Consider the following 13,448-nt stretch of genomic DNA (forward strand, 5'->3'; position numbering starts at 1 on the left):
AGGTCCCGAGCCAAACGTGCCCGGGGTAGACCACCTGCTTCGCAGCAGCCTACATGCCTGGGAAGTTCACGGAAGCAGCAGCAGTAGCAGTCAGTCAGTGCAAACTGTTAGGGGGGAAATCACCTACTCTGTGGTGTGGCAGTTTTTTGTTAAGCCGCCGGAGGAGGTTAACATGGCCATATGTAGAATATGTGGGCAGAAGGTAAAGTGTGGCCATGGTGCCAATGTTGGCACCACAGCCCTGTGTCAACATATGCAGCGTCACCATATGTGGTATCCTGATGCTGCTGCTACTGCCATCTCCACACTATGTCACCTTGCCACTCTGTGGTATCCTGATGCTGCTGCTGCTACTGCCATCTCCACCCTATGTCACCTTGCCACTCTGTGGTATCATCCTGATGCTGCTGCTGCTGCTACTGCCATTTCCACACTTGGTCACCTTGCCACTCTGTGGTATCCTCCTGATGCTGCTGCCATCTCCACACTATGTCACCTTGCCACTCTGTGGTATCCTGATGCTGCTGCTGCTACTGCCATCTCCACACTTGGTCACCTTGCCACTCTGTGGTATCCTCCTGATGCTGCCATCTCCACACTGTCACGTTGCCACTTTGTGGTGTCCTGCTGCTGCTGCTGATGCTACTGCCATTTCCACACTATGTCACCTTGCCACTGTGTGGTATCCTGATGCTGCTGCTGCCATCTCCACACTATCTCACCTTGCTACTCTGTGGTATTCTGCTGCTGCTGCTGCTACTGCCATCTCTATACTATGTCACCTTGCCACTCTTTGGTATCCTGATGCTGCTGCAACTGCCATCTTCACACTTGGTCACCTTGCCACTCTGTGGTATCCTCCTGATGCTGCTGTCGCCACCGCCAGCCTCTGTCATTTTGCCACTCTGTGGCCTCCTCATGCTGCCGCTCACACCGGACTGTGTCATTGTGCCACTCGGTGGTCTCCTCCTGATGCTGCTGCCGCCGCCACCTCCACACTCTGTCATTGTGCCACTCTGTGGCCTCCTCATGCTGTCGCCAACTCCAGACTGGGTCATTGTGCCACTCGGTGGCCTCCTCATACTGCTGCTGCCACTTCCAGACTCTGTCATTGGGCCACTCTGTGGTCTCCTCATGCTGCTGCCAACTCCAGACTCTGTCATTGTGCCACTCGGTAACCTCCTCATACTGCTGCCAACTCCAGACTTGGTCATTGTGCCACTCAGTGGCCTCCTCATACTGCTGCCAACTCCAGACTCTGTCAGTGTGCAGCACGCCAGACCTGCAGGGTATTGCGAAGTGAGGTCACGGTTATGGGCAATCGAGGGTTACTCACTGTTTGTAGGAGAACCCTGGGCAGGCATGCGGCAGTGAAGGAGAGGCTGGCACAAAGTTCCTCTGGGGCACACTCTGTATGTAGGGACCAGGCCTGATGGTGGACGAGGTGCCCTGGATGTTGCAGGTATTTTGAGTGCCTGGGGCAAGGTCCCTTTAAGGATCGTGACGCCAGTGCCTGTAACGGTGGCACACCGATTTATAGCAGTAGTAATTGAGGTACACAGATGGTGTGGTGAACCAAACGTTGCTTTACTTGGAAACAGTCCAAACTTTGTACATACAGTTGATAATGATGCAGTCCCTTTATAACAATGCTCCACAAGCAGGCTTATCTCAAAATACTGGCAGGTAATAATATTGCAAGATACTTGGAGGGTAAACAGTTAATGCTTCACAGACAAGTCTGCACTATCTCCACAGCTATTCTGGCTGGCTGTATCCCAAGGCCCGGATGCCTAAATGCTGGCTTTAATCCTTGGTACTTAATCTTCATCCCGTATTGACCCTTGCTCTTATTTTGTAGTACCTCTGCCCATCAGCTTACTTATCTGAGCTGGTTGTACTGGCACTGCTGGGTTTGAAGGTGGCTGCAGGTTTCTCCTAGGAGGCACATTCCTACTACTGGGGTTACTTCATCTGTGCTAGCTGGATTTGGGTTTTCCAGGCAGGCTGTATTTCTCCACTAACCTCCTGGTGGCAACTAGAAACCAGGACTGTCTAGCTGCATGTCAGGAGGAGGCCCTCAGCATATCTCTGGCTGGTGCCTTCCCACTTCTGTCTCCACAGACTCCTGACTATGACCTAACCCCTCCCTGTCTGGGCCTGGAAATTTATACTAGGGGCTCTTTATCTAGCTCTAGTGTCTAACTACACCCCAATAGGCCTGCTATGCATGTAACAGGGGAAACAACACATGTAAAAACACATAGAAAATACATTAAAATACATGGATAAACATAATGCCACTGTCCCTTAGGAGTAGGAGTAACACGTGACCCAATTGACTACAAGTGTCCCACTCTGTGGCCTCCTGATGCTGCCGGCACCTTCAGACTCTGTCATTGTGCCACTCTGTGGCCTCCTCATGCTGCTGCCACCTCCAGAATCTTTCATCATCTTGCCACTCTGTGGCCTCCTGATGCTGCCGCCATCTCCAGATTCTGTCATTAGGCCACTCTATGGTCTCCTCATGCTGCTTCCACCTCACCACTATGTCATAGGTCCATTCTGTGGACTTCTCATGCTGTTCCCACCCTCCCCACTTCATGACTGGGCCACTATTTTGCCTTTCGGCCTGGCTGTCATTATGATTTATTTGACCTTTCTTCTTATCTGTCGGAAGGAAAAATGAGACGCACAACGGATCCTGTCTGTGTAGCAGCTGTAAGGCCTGTATGGTCCCATCATTTGCTTATGATTTGGTAGCCAAAAGCAGGAGTGGGTACAAAACACAGAAGACATGCAAATATTCCTTTCACGTGTCATCTCTGTTTTATATCCACTCCTGTTTTGTTTTTTTTGGCATTAGCAATACTGATGGATTATTGAGCAAATCCTGACTGAGTGAAAGCGTATGCTCTATAGACAGGATCCGTTTTTTGGGAGTTATTGTTCTGACGGATCAGAGGAAGGGCAAATTAATCAGTGAAATCAACACAAACTTACTGCTGACACCCTCTCCACTCTGTCGGGGGTCTCTACTTGTATAATCGTTTAATAGAACAGGTTCTGTAGACATCTACGTGGAATCAGCTGGCGACGGTGTAAAAGGAGTGCGCTTCTTCTTGGCGCTAACATCGACCTGTAAGGCTGAGTTTATACTTGAGTTATTTGGTCAGTTTTGGCCCTGTGACTGCCTTAATAAGTGAAGTGTGCAGTGATTCTAAGAGCGACGCCTGTCATCTGCACATTATACGGACTCACAGTATTATTTCACTACCAAAGCAGACTCCGTATGCGTGCTACTACAAGGCTCAGTGTTCTACACCTCTATAAAGGCTCTCAGCATTCAGGAAATAGCCGTTTTTAACGTAATTTGCCGCAAATATTCGGATCAATCCAAATTTTTGCCGATAAATTCAGCGAACTGGCGAATCAAATTTTTTAAAAATCTTTAGTTAATACCACATACAGTTACACAGGTCAGATTAGCAAAATTAGGCTTGGTCAGGAAGGGGGTAAATGGCCCGGTCTGAAAGTGGTTAAAGGGATTCTGTCACCTCCCCTAAGGCAAAAAACGATTTAAAACCAGCCATGCAGCACAGCTTACCTGGATTAGGCTGTGCTGTTCAATCTTGAAATCCGTCCAGCAGTTAGTTCAAAAAACGAGTTTGATCAATGAGGAAATGCGTCCTGAAGGTGCCCAGAGGGGCGTTTTTTTCTTCTGAGAGAGCCCAGTACCGCCCCTCTTTCAGTGCCCAGCCCGCCTTCCTTGTATTTTCTAACCGCCGCCCCCAGCCTGCCACAGCCTCTCCTGCCTCTCCTCCCCCTCCCTCTTGCCGAACGAAGTCTCGCACAGGCGCAGTACCCACTGAGGGCTGCGCCTGTGCGATCATCAGGAGACTGAGGGCGGCAGCTTCATCTTCGTCACTGGGCATGCGCCGAGCCCAGTGACGTCCGATGCTCGCTCTTCCCTGCTGACTGAGGGAAGAGCGAGCATCGGACGTCACTGGGCTCGGCGCATGCCCAGTGACGAAGATGAAGCTGCCGCCCTCAGTCTCCTGATGATCGCACAGGCGCAGCCCTCAGTGGGTACTGCGCCTGTGCGAGACTTCGTTCGGCAAGAGGGAGGGGGAGGAGAGGCAGGAGAGGCTGTGGCAGGCTGGGGGCGGCGGTTAGAAAATACAAGGAAGGCGGGCTGGGCACTGAAAGAGGGGCGGTACTGGGCTCTCTCAGAAGAAAAAAACGCCCCTCTGGGCACCTTCAGGACGCATTTCCTCATTGATCAAACTCGTTTTTTGAACTAACTGCTGGACGGATTTCAAGATTGAACAGCACAGCCTAATCCAGGTAAGCTGTGCTGCATGGCTGCTTTTAAATCGTTTTTTGCCTTAGGGGAGGTGACAGAATCCCTTTAAGGAGAGTTGCAGACATAACAACTACGAACTATTAAATTTTTTTCCCCAGAAAAGTTATTTGCTACAGCTTGATTTTCCAGTATGATCAAAAATATGTCCCATAGCAGTGAATGAAGAGGATAAGACACATGCATGGCGTGCTTTCCATTCATGGCAGGGTCCCATTGTTGAGAGAGGAGCGGGTCTCAGAAGTGGAACCCACACCTTTTGGACATTTATGGCATACCCTATAAATATGACATAAATATCCAAATGATATAACCCCTTTAAGTAGGTTCATTCTTAGCAATGTATGTATATTGTCCTTATTTTTATTCCATTTAATGTTTCAGATGTGAAAGTAAAAGTCACGAATCCTGAAGAAGTGAATCAAGTCAATGCAATGAGCATGGAGCTATCCAGTGAGACACCTGAAGTAAAAGTGAGAAAAATTATAGCTTAAATGAAAATTACAAAAATGTCTTTTGTTGATATATTCTGATAATATCGATTCATAATTCTCAAAGACAAATCTTCATCTTTTATTCAGGCCAACCAAACAGGTGGTGATAGTAATCTAAATGGACATGTGAAAGAATCAGAAACAGACATGGTAGCACAAGATTGTGGTGAAGAGGTCAAGGGTATGTATATATCGTGCATGATCCAGAATTATCACACAGCCTAAAATTTACTATAATTTACAAATGAAACTGGTATAAATTCTAGCACAAATCTACGCCAGCTTATAGACTTGAGTTTCATGGAAAGCCAGAGATACACCTAATTGACACTCATTGACAAAAATGAGTAACACACCCAGATAGAAAAGTCGGCAGATACGTAGATGATTACAGGTATGGTCTGATTAGACCCTGGGTCTTGCCACAAGAGGGCATGAAATTGCTTCCTCTGCTACTTGTATTAGCGCCTCCAATTGTTCTTTTTGATTCCCTCTCCCACCTTCTACCTAATTGTCCAGTGCTGATGATCACACATGCTCAGCCCCATCCCACGGATTCTCTTCTATACAGACATCAGAGTGATTCCTGCTATTGTGCAAGATGCCAGTAGGAATCAGAGCCCTAGGAGAAGCTTCTTCTCATCAGCCCTCGTTGGATGTTCTGAGGGGGGATCAAAAGAATAGCTGGGGGCGACATAAGAAGGGCCCCATCACAACCCTAATAAACTGCAACCTAAGCATGTATGACTACATTACCTCTTTAGTGTTTTGTGTATAAAGTATATCTTCGCTTTCATTTTTATTTCAATTTATATTTTAAAAAACAAGAAATAATCAGTAAAATGGGAATCTTTAATGTAACACTATTGATCTCGTTTTATCCCATGCTGTCCAGTTTTCTGTGCTTATTTTTACATAGATATTTTCAGCAATATGTATATCATATTCTAAATAGTTATTGTACTTATCTATAGGTCACCTACTTTTATTACCATTTCTAACAGGCCTAATGCAAGCAGAAGAGAAGAGTGATGATACTGTGGCATGGAAGATATATGGAACATATATTAAAGCGGCGGGAGGTGTGCTGATAATCACCATAAATGTTTTTCTGTTTGTGCTAACATCAGGAAGCGCAGCCTTCAGTAACTGGTGGCTGAGTTACTGGATTAAACAAGGCAGTGGGGTAAGAAAAATACTGGTGTCATTTATGTGTATAGTGACCTCTTACATGCCTTGCAACGAGCATCAGCCAACAGTGCGTTATTACCTGCATTTATATGCTGCAATCGTTGCATTGTATAGGGACAGACAATCGTTCGTCCCAATTAGTGATGTGCGAAGTTTTCAAAAATTCGATTTGGCTGCATTGACAAACTTCGACAAGAAATTCGATTCGTTACAAATTACTTTGTAATGAATAGAATTCCATTGTATGGAGCGGGTGCAATGACGGGGAACGGCGATCACACCGCCCCCCTCCAGTCATATAAGCCCTCAAATGCTGCTTTTAACACTGATTGTGGCATCCTAGAGTCACATTCAGCCTATCAGGGGGTTAATCAGGGATTAAAACAAAAAAATATATACTCTCCTCCATTTGATTGTGGAGACGTCACTGATGGCGTTACTGCGCCCGCCCAGTGTGATGATACTGTGACATCATATGACAGCGCACGTTTTCTTCAATCAAGATAGCTATGATGGCCTCTACCCAATTAAAAGGATGAGTTGACTATGTTTTTTTTTACTGCCATTTCACAAAAAATTTATTAGTTCCCACGAAACGCCAAGAAATTCAGATTCATGGTGAATCGAATATTTCATGAAATTTGGATCGAATTCCACTTCGTTAACTGTGATTCGCTCAACACTAGAGGGTTCCAGAGGGTGACCATAGTACTTCCTTACACTAACTGAGTGATCATTTTGTTTTGGTGCTAGTCTTTTTCCGAGCATAATTACTAACCATCTAGTCTATTTTATGTCATGACATGTTTGCAATACAGCTAAAGATTTCTGTATTAGCACTAGCAGAGAGCTAAGGCTGGGTTCACACTCTGTTGACAGTACATTGAATACCCAGAAACGTTATTCAATGTATACAGTGACAGGTACATTCACTTCATTGAGTCCAAAGGATTGATCTATGGATTCTATTTGACCCACTCTCTGATTGTTTCTGTCTTTTGTCCCCAGACAGAATAGTGTAAACTATCATGCTATTCTTTTCCTAAAAAAAATTAAACAAAAGGCAAACAAGTCAAATGCATTTGCTTCAGTTTGCCCCATTGAACTGAATTTATCTGTTTTGGTTTATATTAATACACCATTTTTATGTATTTAATCATATATCTCCAACAGAAAGTCCCGCAGAGGGGTAAACGCAGTGTGAGACAAGCCTAAGGGGTTGCTTTATCTTCCTAATATCAGTAATAATGACAAATACTGCAGGACTATTGTATGGTGCTACATTTCCATCTTATCTTATGCTGTTTTTTATTTTATTTTATTTAGAACATGTCCATTGTAACAGCTAACTGGACTCAATCAAATGGAAGTATGAAGGATAACCCTGACCTACACTTTTATATTTCTATTTATGCCATGTCTATGGTGGTTGTTCTTTTGCTGAGATTTGTACGAGGCTATGTCTTTGTTAAGGTAAACATGTTTTCACTAAAATATCAGTGTTCTCTGGTTTAGAAGATTATTATGGCTTTGGTAAGCTTGACATTGAAAGTGGCTTCTGGCATAAACAGTTTGGTATGCATCACCTTTCATGTTAATAGGGGTGGACCAATAATCTTTAATGCCCACTAACATTATTTTTGTATGCCTACAAAATTGAAATAATGAGTCAAGTTAGTCAAGGTGGACTATGGTGGCAACATCTCTCCACTGTAAGACCCGAATCAATTTGGAGAAGTAGGACATTTGGGTTACCTGCCACCACACAAATTAAATGAAATATAAAGTATTTTCATTGGCAAGTGTCTATTCTCCAAGACGTCTACTGTTAGATGTCTACACTAGAAAAAGACGCGGAAATACCTATTCAGCTCCTACCAGTTTCTGTCAATTTTTCCTGGCTTTATAAAATAATGCATCATTGTCCATCTTCAAATATTGATACAAGATGAAAATAGGCTGATTTTACGATAATAAATGTACAGATTTATATTATTATACAAGTATATTATTACATTTGTTTATTCTGAAATATAGAGTACACTGAGAGCCTCAACAAAACTACATGACCTTCTGTTCCAAAAAGTCCTTCGCAGTCCTATACATTTTTTTGACACAACTCCTCTTGGCCGTATCCTAAACAGATTTACCAAGGATGTGGATGAAGGTATGTGGGACATCCTTTGATGAACATTTAGATTTCATACTTGTCTTTACACAGATCATTGTTCAATTATTAAATGAGCATCTGTTTCACTTTCAGATTGAGATCTACAAAATAATCTTATATTATTAGAAATTCAAGATTATGTAGAGTTAATAGGCTCGCTTGATTAATTGATTGGTCATCTGGGCAACAAATGTTGTTAAGTTATCCTCAAGATAGGTTATCAATATCAGATCGGTGGGAGTCCAACTCCTGGCATCACCAATGATCAGCTATTAAATGTATGGAGCTGGAAGAAGACATCTCCAGACACTGTGTAATGACTGTACTAGGAACTGCAGCATTCAAGTGTCACCCGAAACTACACCGTGTACAGAGGCTTCTGCTTCCGCTCATCACAATGTTTAGTTTGCTGCGCCATGCTTGTCCAAAACAACAGATCTGTGGAGATGCCAAGTGTTGGACCTCCACCAATCTGATATCGATGGCCTCTTCTGAGGTGAGGCCATCAGTATCTGAAACAAGGACAACCCCTTTAAAGAATAAAAATGGCAGGGATATACTTAATTTCAGTATTTCTTTCCTAATGCTTATATAGCACTGCCATATTCCACAGTGCTGTCCACAAATTGTAAAAGTTCACAGTTTCTCTAGAGGAGCTTTTTCCCTGTCTCTGGTATGTACATTCATTAGGGCCAGTTTCATAAGAAGTTAATCACTACTCACAGACAACTGGAGAACATGAAAGCGCATTTGCGGATCTTGAAACTTCCCAGAGTTGAACCCAGGACCCCAAAAGCTGCATTAACATTATCGAGAATTGGACAAGTGAATAGAATAGAAGAGACATTTCTGTTAAGGTAGCCTTACAAAGGCCAGTTCTCAACTCACAACTGATGTGTGTATGGGAGTGCTACTGAAATTGTCCAACATGGTATATCCAATCTGACATATTCAGTAGTTGGTTAGAGAGCTGCACATCCCCAGAACTAGCCCCATACACTGCTCAGTATCTGTGAAATATGTGCCTATGTAGTATCCTTTAGGTTGGCCATACATTGTACCATTTTCATATGATTAAAATAAGATTGGAAACCCTAATCAGTATCATACAGTGTTCAGAACCCTGAACTCCTTATTTTGCTTTCTGACATAGAAGCTTAGCATTTTATCACAGAAATCAACATGCCCTAAATGTTCCTTTTTTAATTACATCTATTTTGCTTTTTAAAACTAATATTATTATGTATTTCAGTTGATATACGCCTTCCTTACCAAATTGAACAACTCATGCAGAATGTGATCCTTGTCCTCTTCTGCATAGTCATAATTAGCACAGTATTTCCTTGGTTTCTTTTATCTGTGGTACCTCTAAGTGTGGTTTTCTACATAATCAACAAAGCTTCCAGGTAAGGAGTGGTGTAGGTAACAGATTTGTGTTGTGTTCCAGCAGGTGAACATGGTTAAAGGGGTTCTCCGGGATTTACATCCTCAGGATAGGTCATCAGTATCAGATTGGTGGGGGTCTGACTCCCAACATCCCCGCCGATCAGCTGTTTGAGGAGGCCGCAGTGCTCCTGTGAGTGCTGCGGCCTTCTCACAGGTTATGAAGCACAGCGCTGTACATTGTACTGCAGCCCAGCCTCTTTCAATTGAAGGGGCTGAGCTACAACTTGGCCATGTGACTAATGAACTTGATGTCACATGGCCTAGGAAGAAGCCGACCTCTTCATACAGCCGACTCTTGGGACCCCTGCCAATCTTATATTGATGACTTATCCAAAATATAAATCCTGGAGAACCCCTTTTTATCATGTCACTCGGACATTGAGGAGTCATGAATTAATCAAGTTCTTCAGAAACTGTATAAAAAATACAGTAATATTTGGTTCTGTACCGAACACAACAAGAAGCTAAGCTATAGCGACATGGGAACAAGAAAGGGAAGTTACTAGCTTGTCTAACCAAAGGCAAACTATTGTCATCTCCCATTATGGCACTAAAAGATAATTCAGGTGCACTATCACACGACCCAAAAAACATAAATAACATTCTGATGGAATTCTATAAAAACCTATACTCTGACATTACCCAATCATACCCTAAAGCCAAACAATGACTGAAGAAGAACTTAGCTCACTCAGTGCACCCACCACAACACAAGAAGTGACTGACGGCATTAAGATGCTGCACATGGGAAAGGCTCCAGGGCCTGATGGGTACACAAGGGAGTTTTACTAAATATTAAACACTGATTTGACCCCTCTACTAACGAACTTATACAATGGATATATATCAGGGAAGAAGATTCCCACAACATCTAACACAGCTTAGATTAAGATACTTCCAAAACCAGGAAAAGACAACACATTACCTTCCTCTTACAGACCTATATCACTGATAAATGTAGACATCAAAATAGTATCCAAGATACTAGCAGACAGGTTAGATAATATACTGCCAAGACTTATATAAATTCACCAAGCAGGCTTTGTCAAAGCAAGAGCAGAAATCTGAAACAAAATAGGTGCTAGTGCTTCCCCTAAATGGCTCAGATGGTGTGTGAGGAGGGAAGGGAATAGCAAAGGGGCACCAAGGTAGTGATATGAGTAATAAGATGGTTGAAAGTAAAGGTGAATCACTTTGGGTCAGTACCAGAACTATTTTATAACGTGGACATATGGTGGAACATCGGTATATAAATTAAATAATTAGCTATAATGATGTTGGGGTCTTTAAAAATGTTAAAACGAAGGGGGACTTACTTCACCAGGGAGGGAGGTATAGGATAAGCATAAAACACCTACCCTCTCCTCCCCCGCCAAGATCGCTCGTCAGATGTTATGAACTTTCCATGTCCTAAAAGAAAGGTAGCCAAGGTTCCAAATGGAGAGTTCTTTATTAGGTAAAAAATCTCAATGCATTTCGGGGTATCTCCCCCTTTATCAAGAGCAGTGTAAAATATAACACATAACAAAGGGATGCACTTGTGCCAGGTATATGTGTTGATTTGTCAATTAGGCATCAATTGGCCGGGAATTCTGGTCAGGACCGGGAGTGGGCGGGACGTCACTTCCGGTGCTCCAAACTTTGTCTGATGCCCAGATCATACAAAAATTGTGTACAAGTATATATATATGATGGGTACCATAATATGGTGGTGGGTAGTAGATGTATCAAATGGCAAGGATTGCCGGTTAGAGCAGCTCGGTGCAGCGGAACGCATACACTGGGCTCCGGGGTGTGTGGTCTGTAGCGGAAGTGTCTGCTGCGTTCCAACAGTGGAGCGCATGTTCGCGGAGCTGGAGGAGCCCACATAAGAGCTGCCTTGCGTTCCACTGTGGAATGCATCATGGGGCGAGGGGGGTGGAGTCTGCCGTGCTCAAAGGTGGAACGCATGGGCACCAGGGCAGACATGATGGTGGATGCGATTGTATGTGCATAGTAGGCAAATAAAATGTATAATGGGCATGTTATGCAATGGGCACAATATAAAATATCACTGGTTAGTAATTAAATAAATAAATAAATAGATAGACCAATCCATTCTGACACATGTGTACAACTCTTTCTAAAGTGATACAACTAGCAACTAATATCAAAGGTATTCAGATAGGGAAAACAGAAATAAGACACGCCTTTTTCGCCGATGATATCTTGCTCTTCTTGAAGGACTCAAGTAAAGATATAATGAGAATAATGGACCTACTAGATCATTTTGGCAATATGTAAGGATTTAAGATCAATCAGCATAAATGCATTAGACTTGACCCCGACAAACTCCCCCAGGTATCGGAAGATAATAAACTCAATAGCAATAGCACACACATCAATAAAATACCTAGGGATATTAATAGGTAAAACACTGCATTCAATATACACACTAAATTATCCTCCTCTGACTAATAGACAGATATACTGGGAAGATGCCACCTTATAAAAATGATGAGCACATCCAAACTATTATACCTTATGCAGACGATCCCGCTACTTATTAAACATAAGGATGTTCTGCCACTAGAAAAGTCATTTAGATCTTTCATTTGGGCAAAAAAAAAGACCCAGACCCAGAATATCCCTAAAAAACGTACAACTCACAAAAATACATGGAGGCATCAACTTTACTGACGTCCGTGCATATAATCTGGCAAGTTTAATGAGACATTGCATAGACTGGTTAAGGACTGGTTTCACTAGAATCAGATCTACTTGGGCCGTAGAACTTGAACACTCTAATGCACACCACACTCATAGATATTCCCCCTAATATAAAATGCAGTTTGATATTCAAAGACACGTGGGCTACGTGGAAAACAGTCAGAAAGCTTTTTGGGCTGTCTTTCCAAAGTTCCAAATATCTAGATATAAAACAGCAGCGTGTCAACAACAGGGAGAGCACTAAACTGGCAAGGTACTCAAACCCTGACTGACTTCTGGAATTCGGAACAGGGAAGATATCATACCTTTCAGCATTTCAGATCAAAAACAGGAGTAAAAGAATCCTCCTTTCTGTCCTATTATAGCATTGTCAGCCCATTAAAAAACAAACGGAGAGATTGCTCAACAAAATCTCCCAAAATGACTTTGATCTAATGATCAGACAGAAAGATTCGAACGTCACTCTTGCATCTTTATATAAAGACATAAGACGTAAGACATCAATAGAACAATACACAATAGCCTTCCACAACTGGAAAAAAGAGATACCGGAATTAAACACACCATTAGAGGTATTGGAGGGATGGAAGAAGGTATGTTCTGCAACAGTAAATGAAACATGGAGGGAAACTCAATTCCGCATAATTCACAAAGCTATTTATGGCTTTTATACTCGGAAAAACAAAACGGACAAAATGACCGCGTGTCCCAAGTGCCACTTGGAAAATACCAACCTCTTTTATGGCCTTTGGCAATGTCCTAAGGTAAAGGACTTCTGGGGAAAGGTGCACAGATTACTACTGGACAAAATGAGCATACAACTACCAGAATCACCAACGCAATATATATTCCAACATAACACATCCCGCCAACATATCCCAATAATAGCGCATCTCTTTCTATTAGCAGCGAAGAGATGCCTATTATTGCATTGGCTGAAGCCAGAATGCCCACAACCCTCTGAAGTTATTTCCCAGTTAAAAAAATGTTTAATACTGGAGATAGTAGAGGTGGAAAATAAAAAAACTAAGATGACAAACACCTTTTTTTTTTTAAATGGCAAGCTTTTATTGAG

At 42.8% G+C, this 13,448-nt stretch overlaps 1 protein-coding gene across 2 annotated transcripts in view; it reads left to right on the top strand.

Annotated features, from left to right (window-relative positions):
- LOC122931157 (multidrug resistance-associated protein 5-like) overlaps positions 1-13,448 on the top strand; it is a 118,481-nt gene that overhangs the window by 63,886 nt on the left and 41,147 nt on the right. For both annotated transcript variants that reach the window (XM_044285146.1, XM_044285148.1), the window contains exons 17-22: positions 4,748-4,836; positions 4,945-5,038; positions 5,862-6,043; positions 7,375-7,521; positions 8,086-8,215; positions 9,471-9,624. In XM_044285146.1, the coding sequence (XP_044141081.1) occupies positions 4,748-4,836; positions 4,945-5,038; positions 5,862-6,043; positions 7,375-7,521; positions 8,086-8,215; positions 9,471-9,624 (796 nt within the window). The remainder of the gene's footprint in view (positions 1-4,747; positions 4,837-4,944; positions 5,039-5,861; positions 6,044-7,374; positions 7,522-8,085; positions 8,216-9,470; positions 9,625-13,448) is intronic.

The sequence above is a fragment of the Bufo gargarizans genome, chromosome 3 (assembly GCF_014858855.1).
Source record: "Bufo gargarizans isolate SCDJY-AF-19 chromosome 3, ASM1485885v1, whole genome shotgun sequence".
In the NCBI taxonomy this organism is placed as follows: domain Eukaryota; kingdom Metazoa; phylum Chordata; class Amphibia; order Anura; family Bufonidae; genus Bufo; species Bufo gargarizans.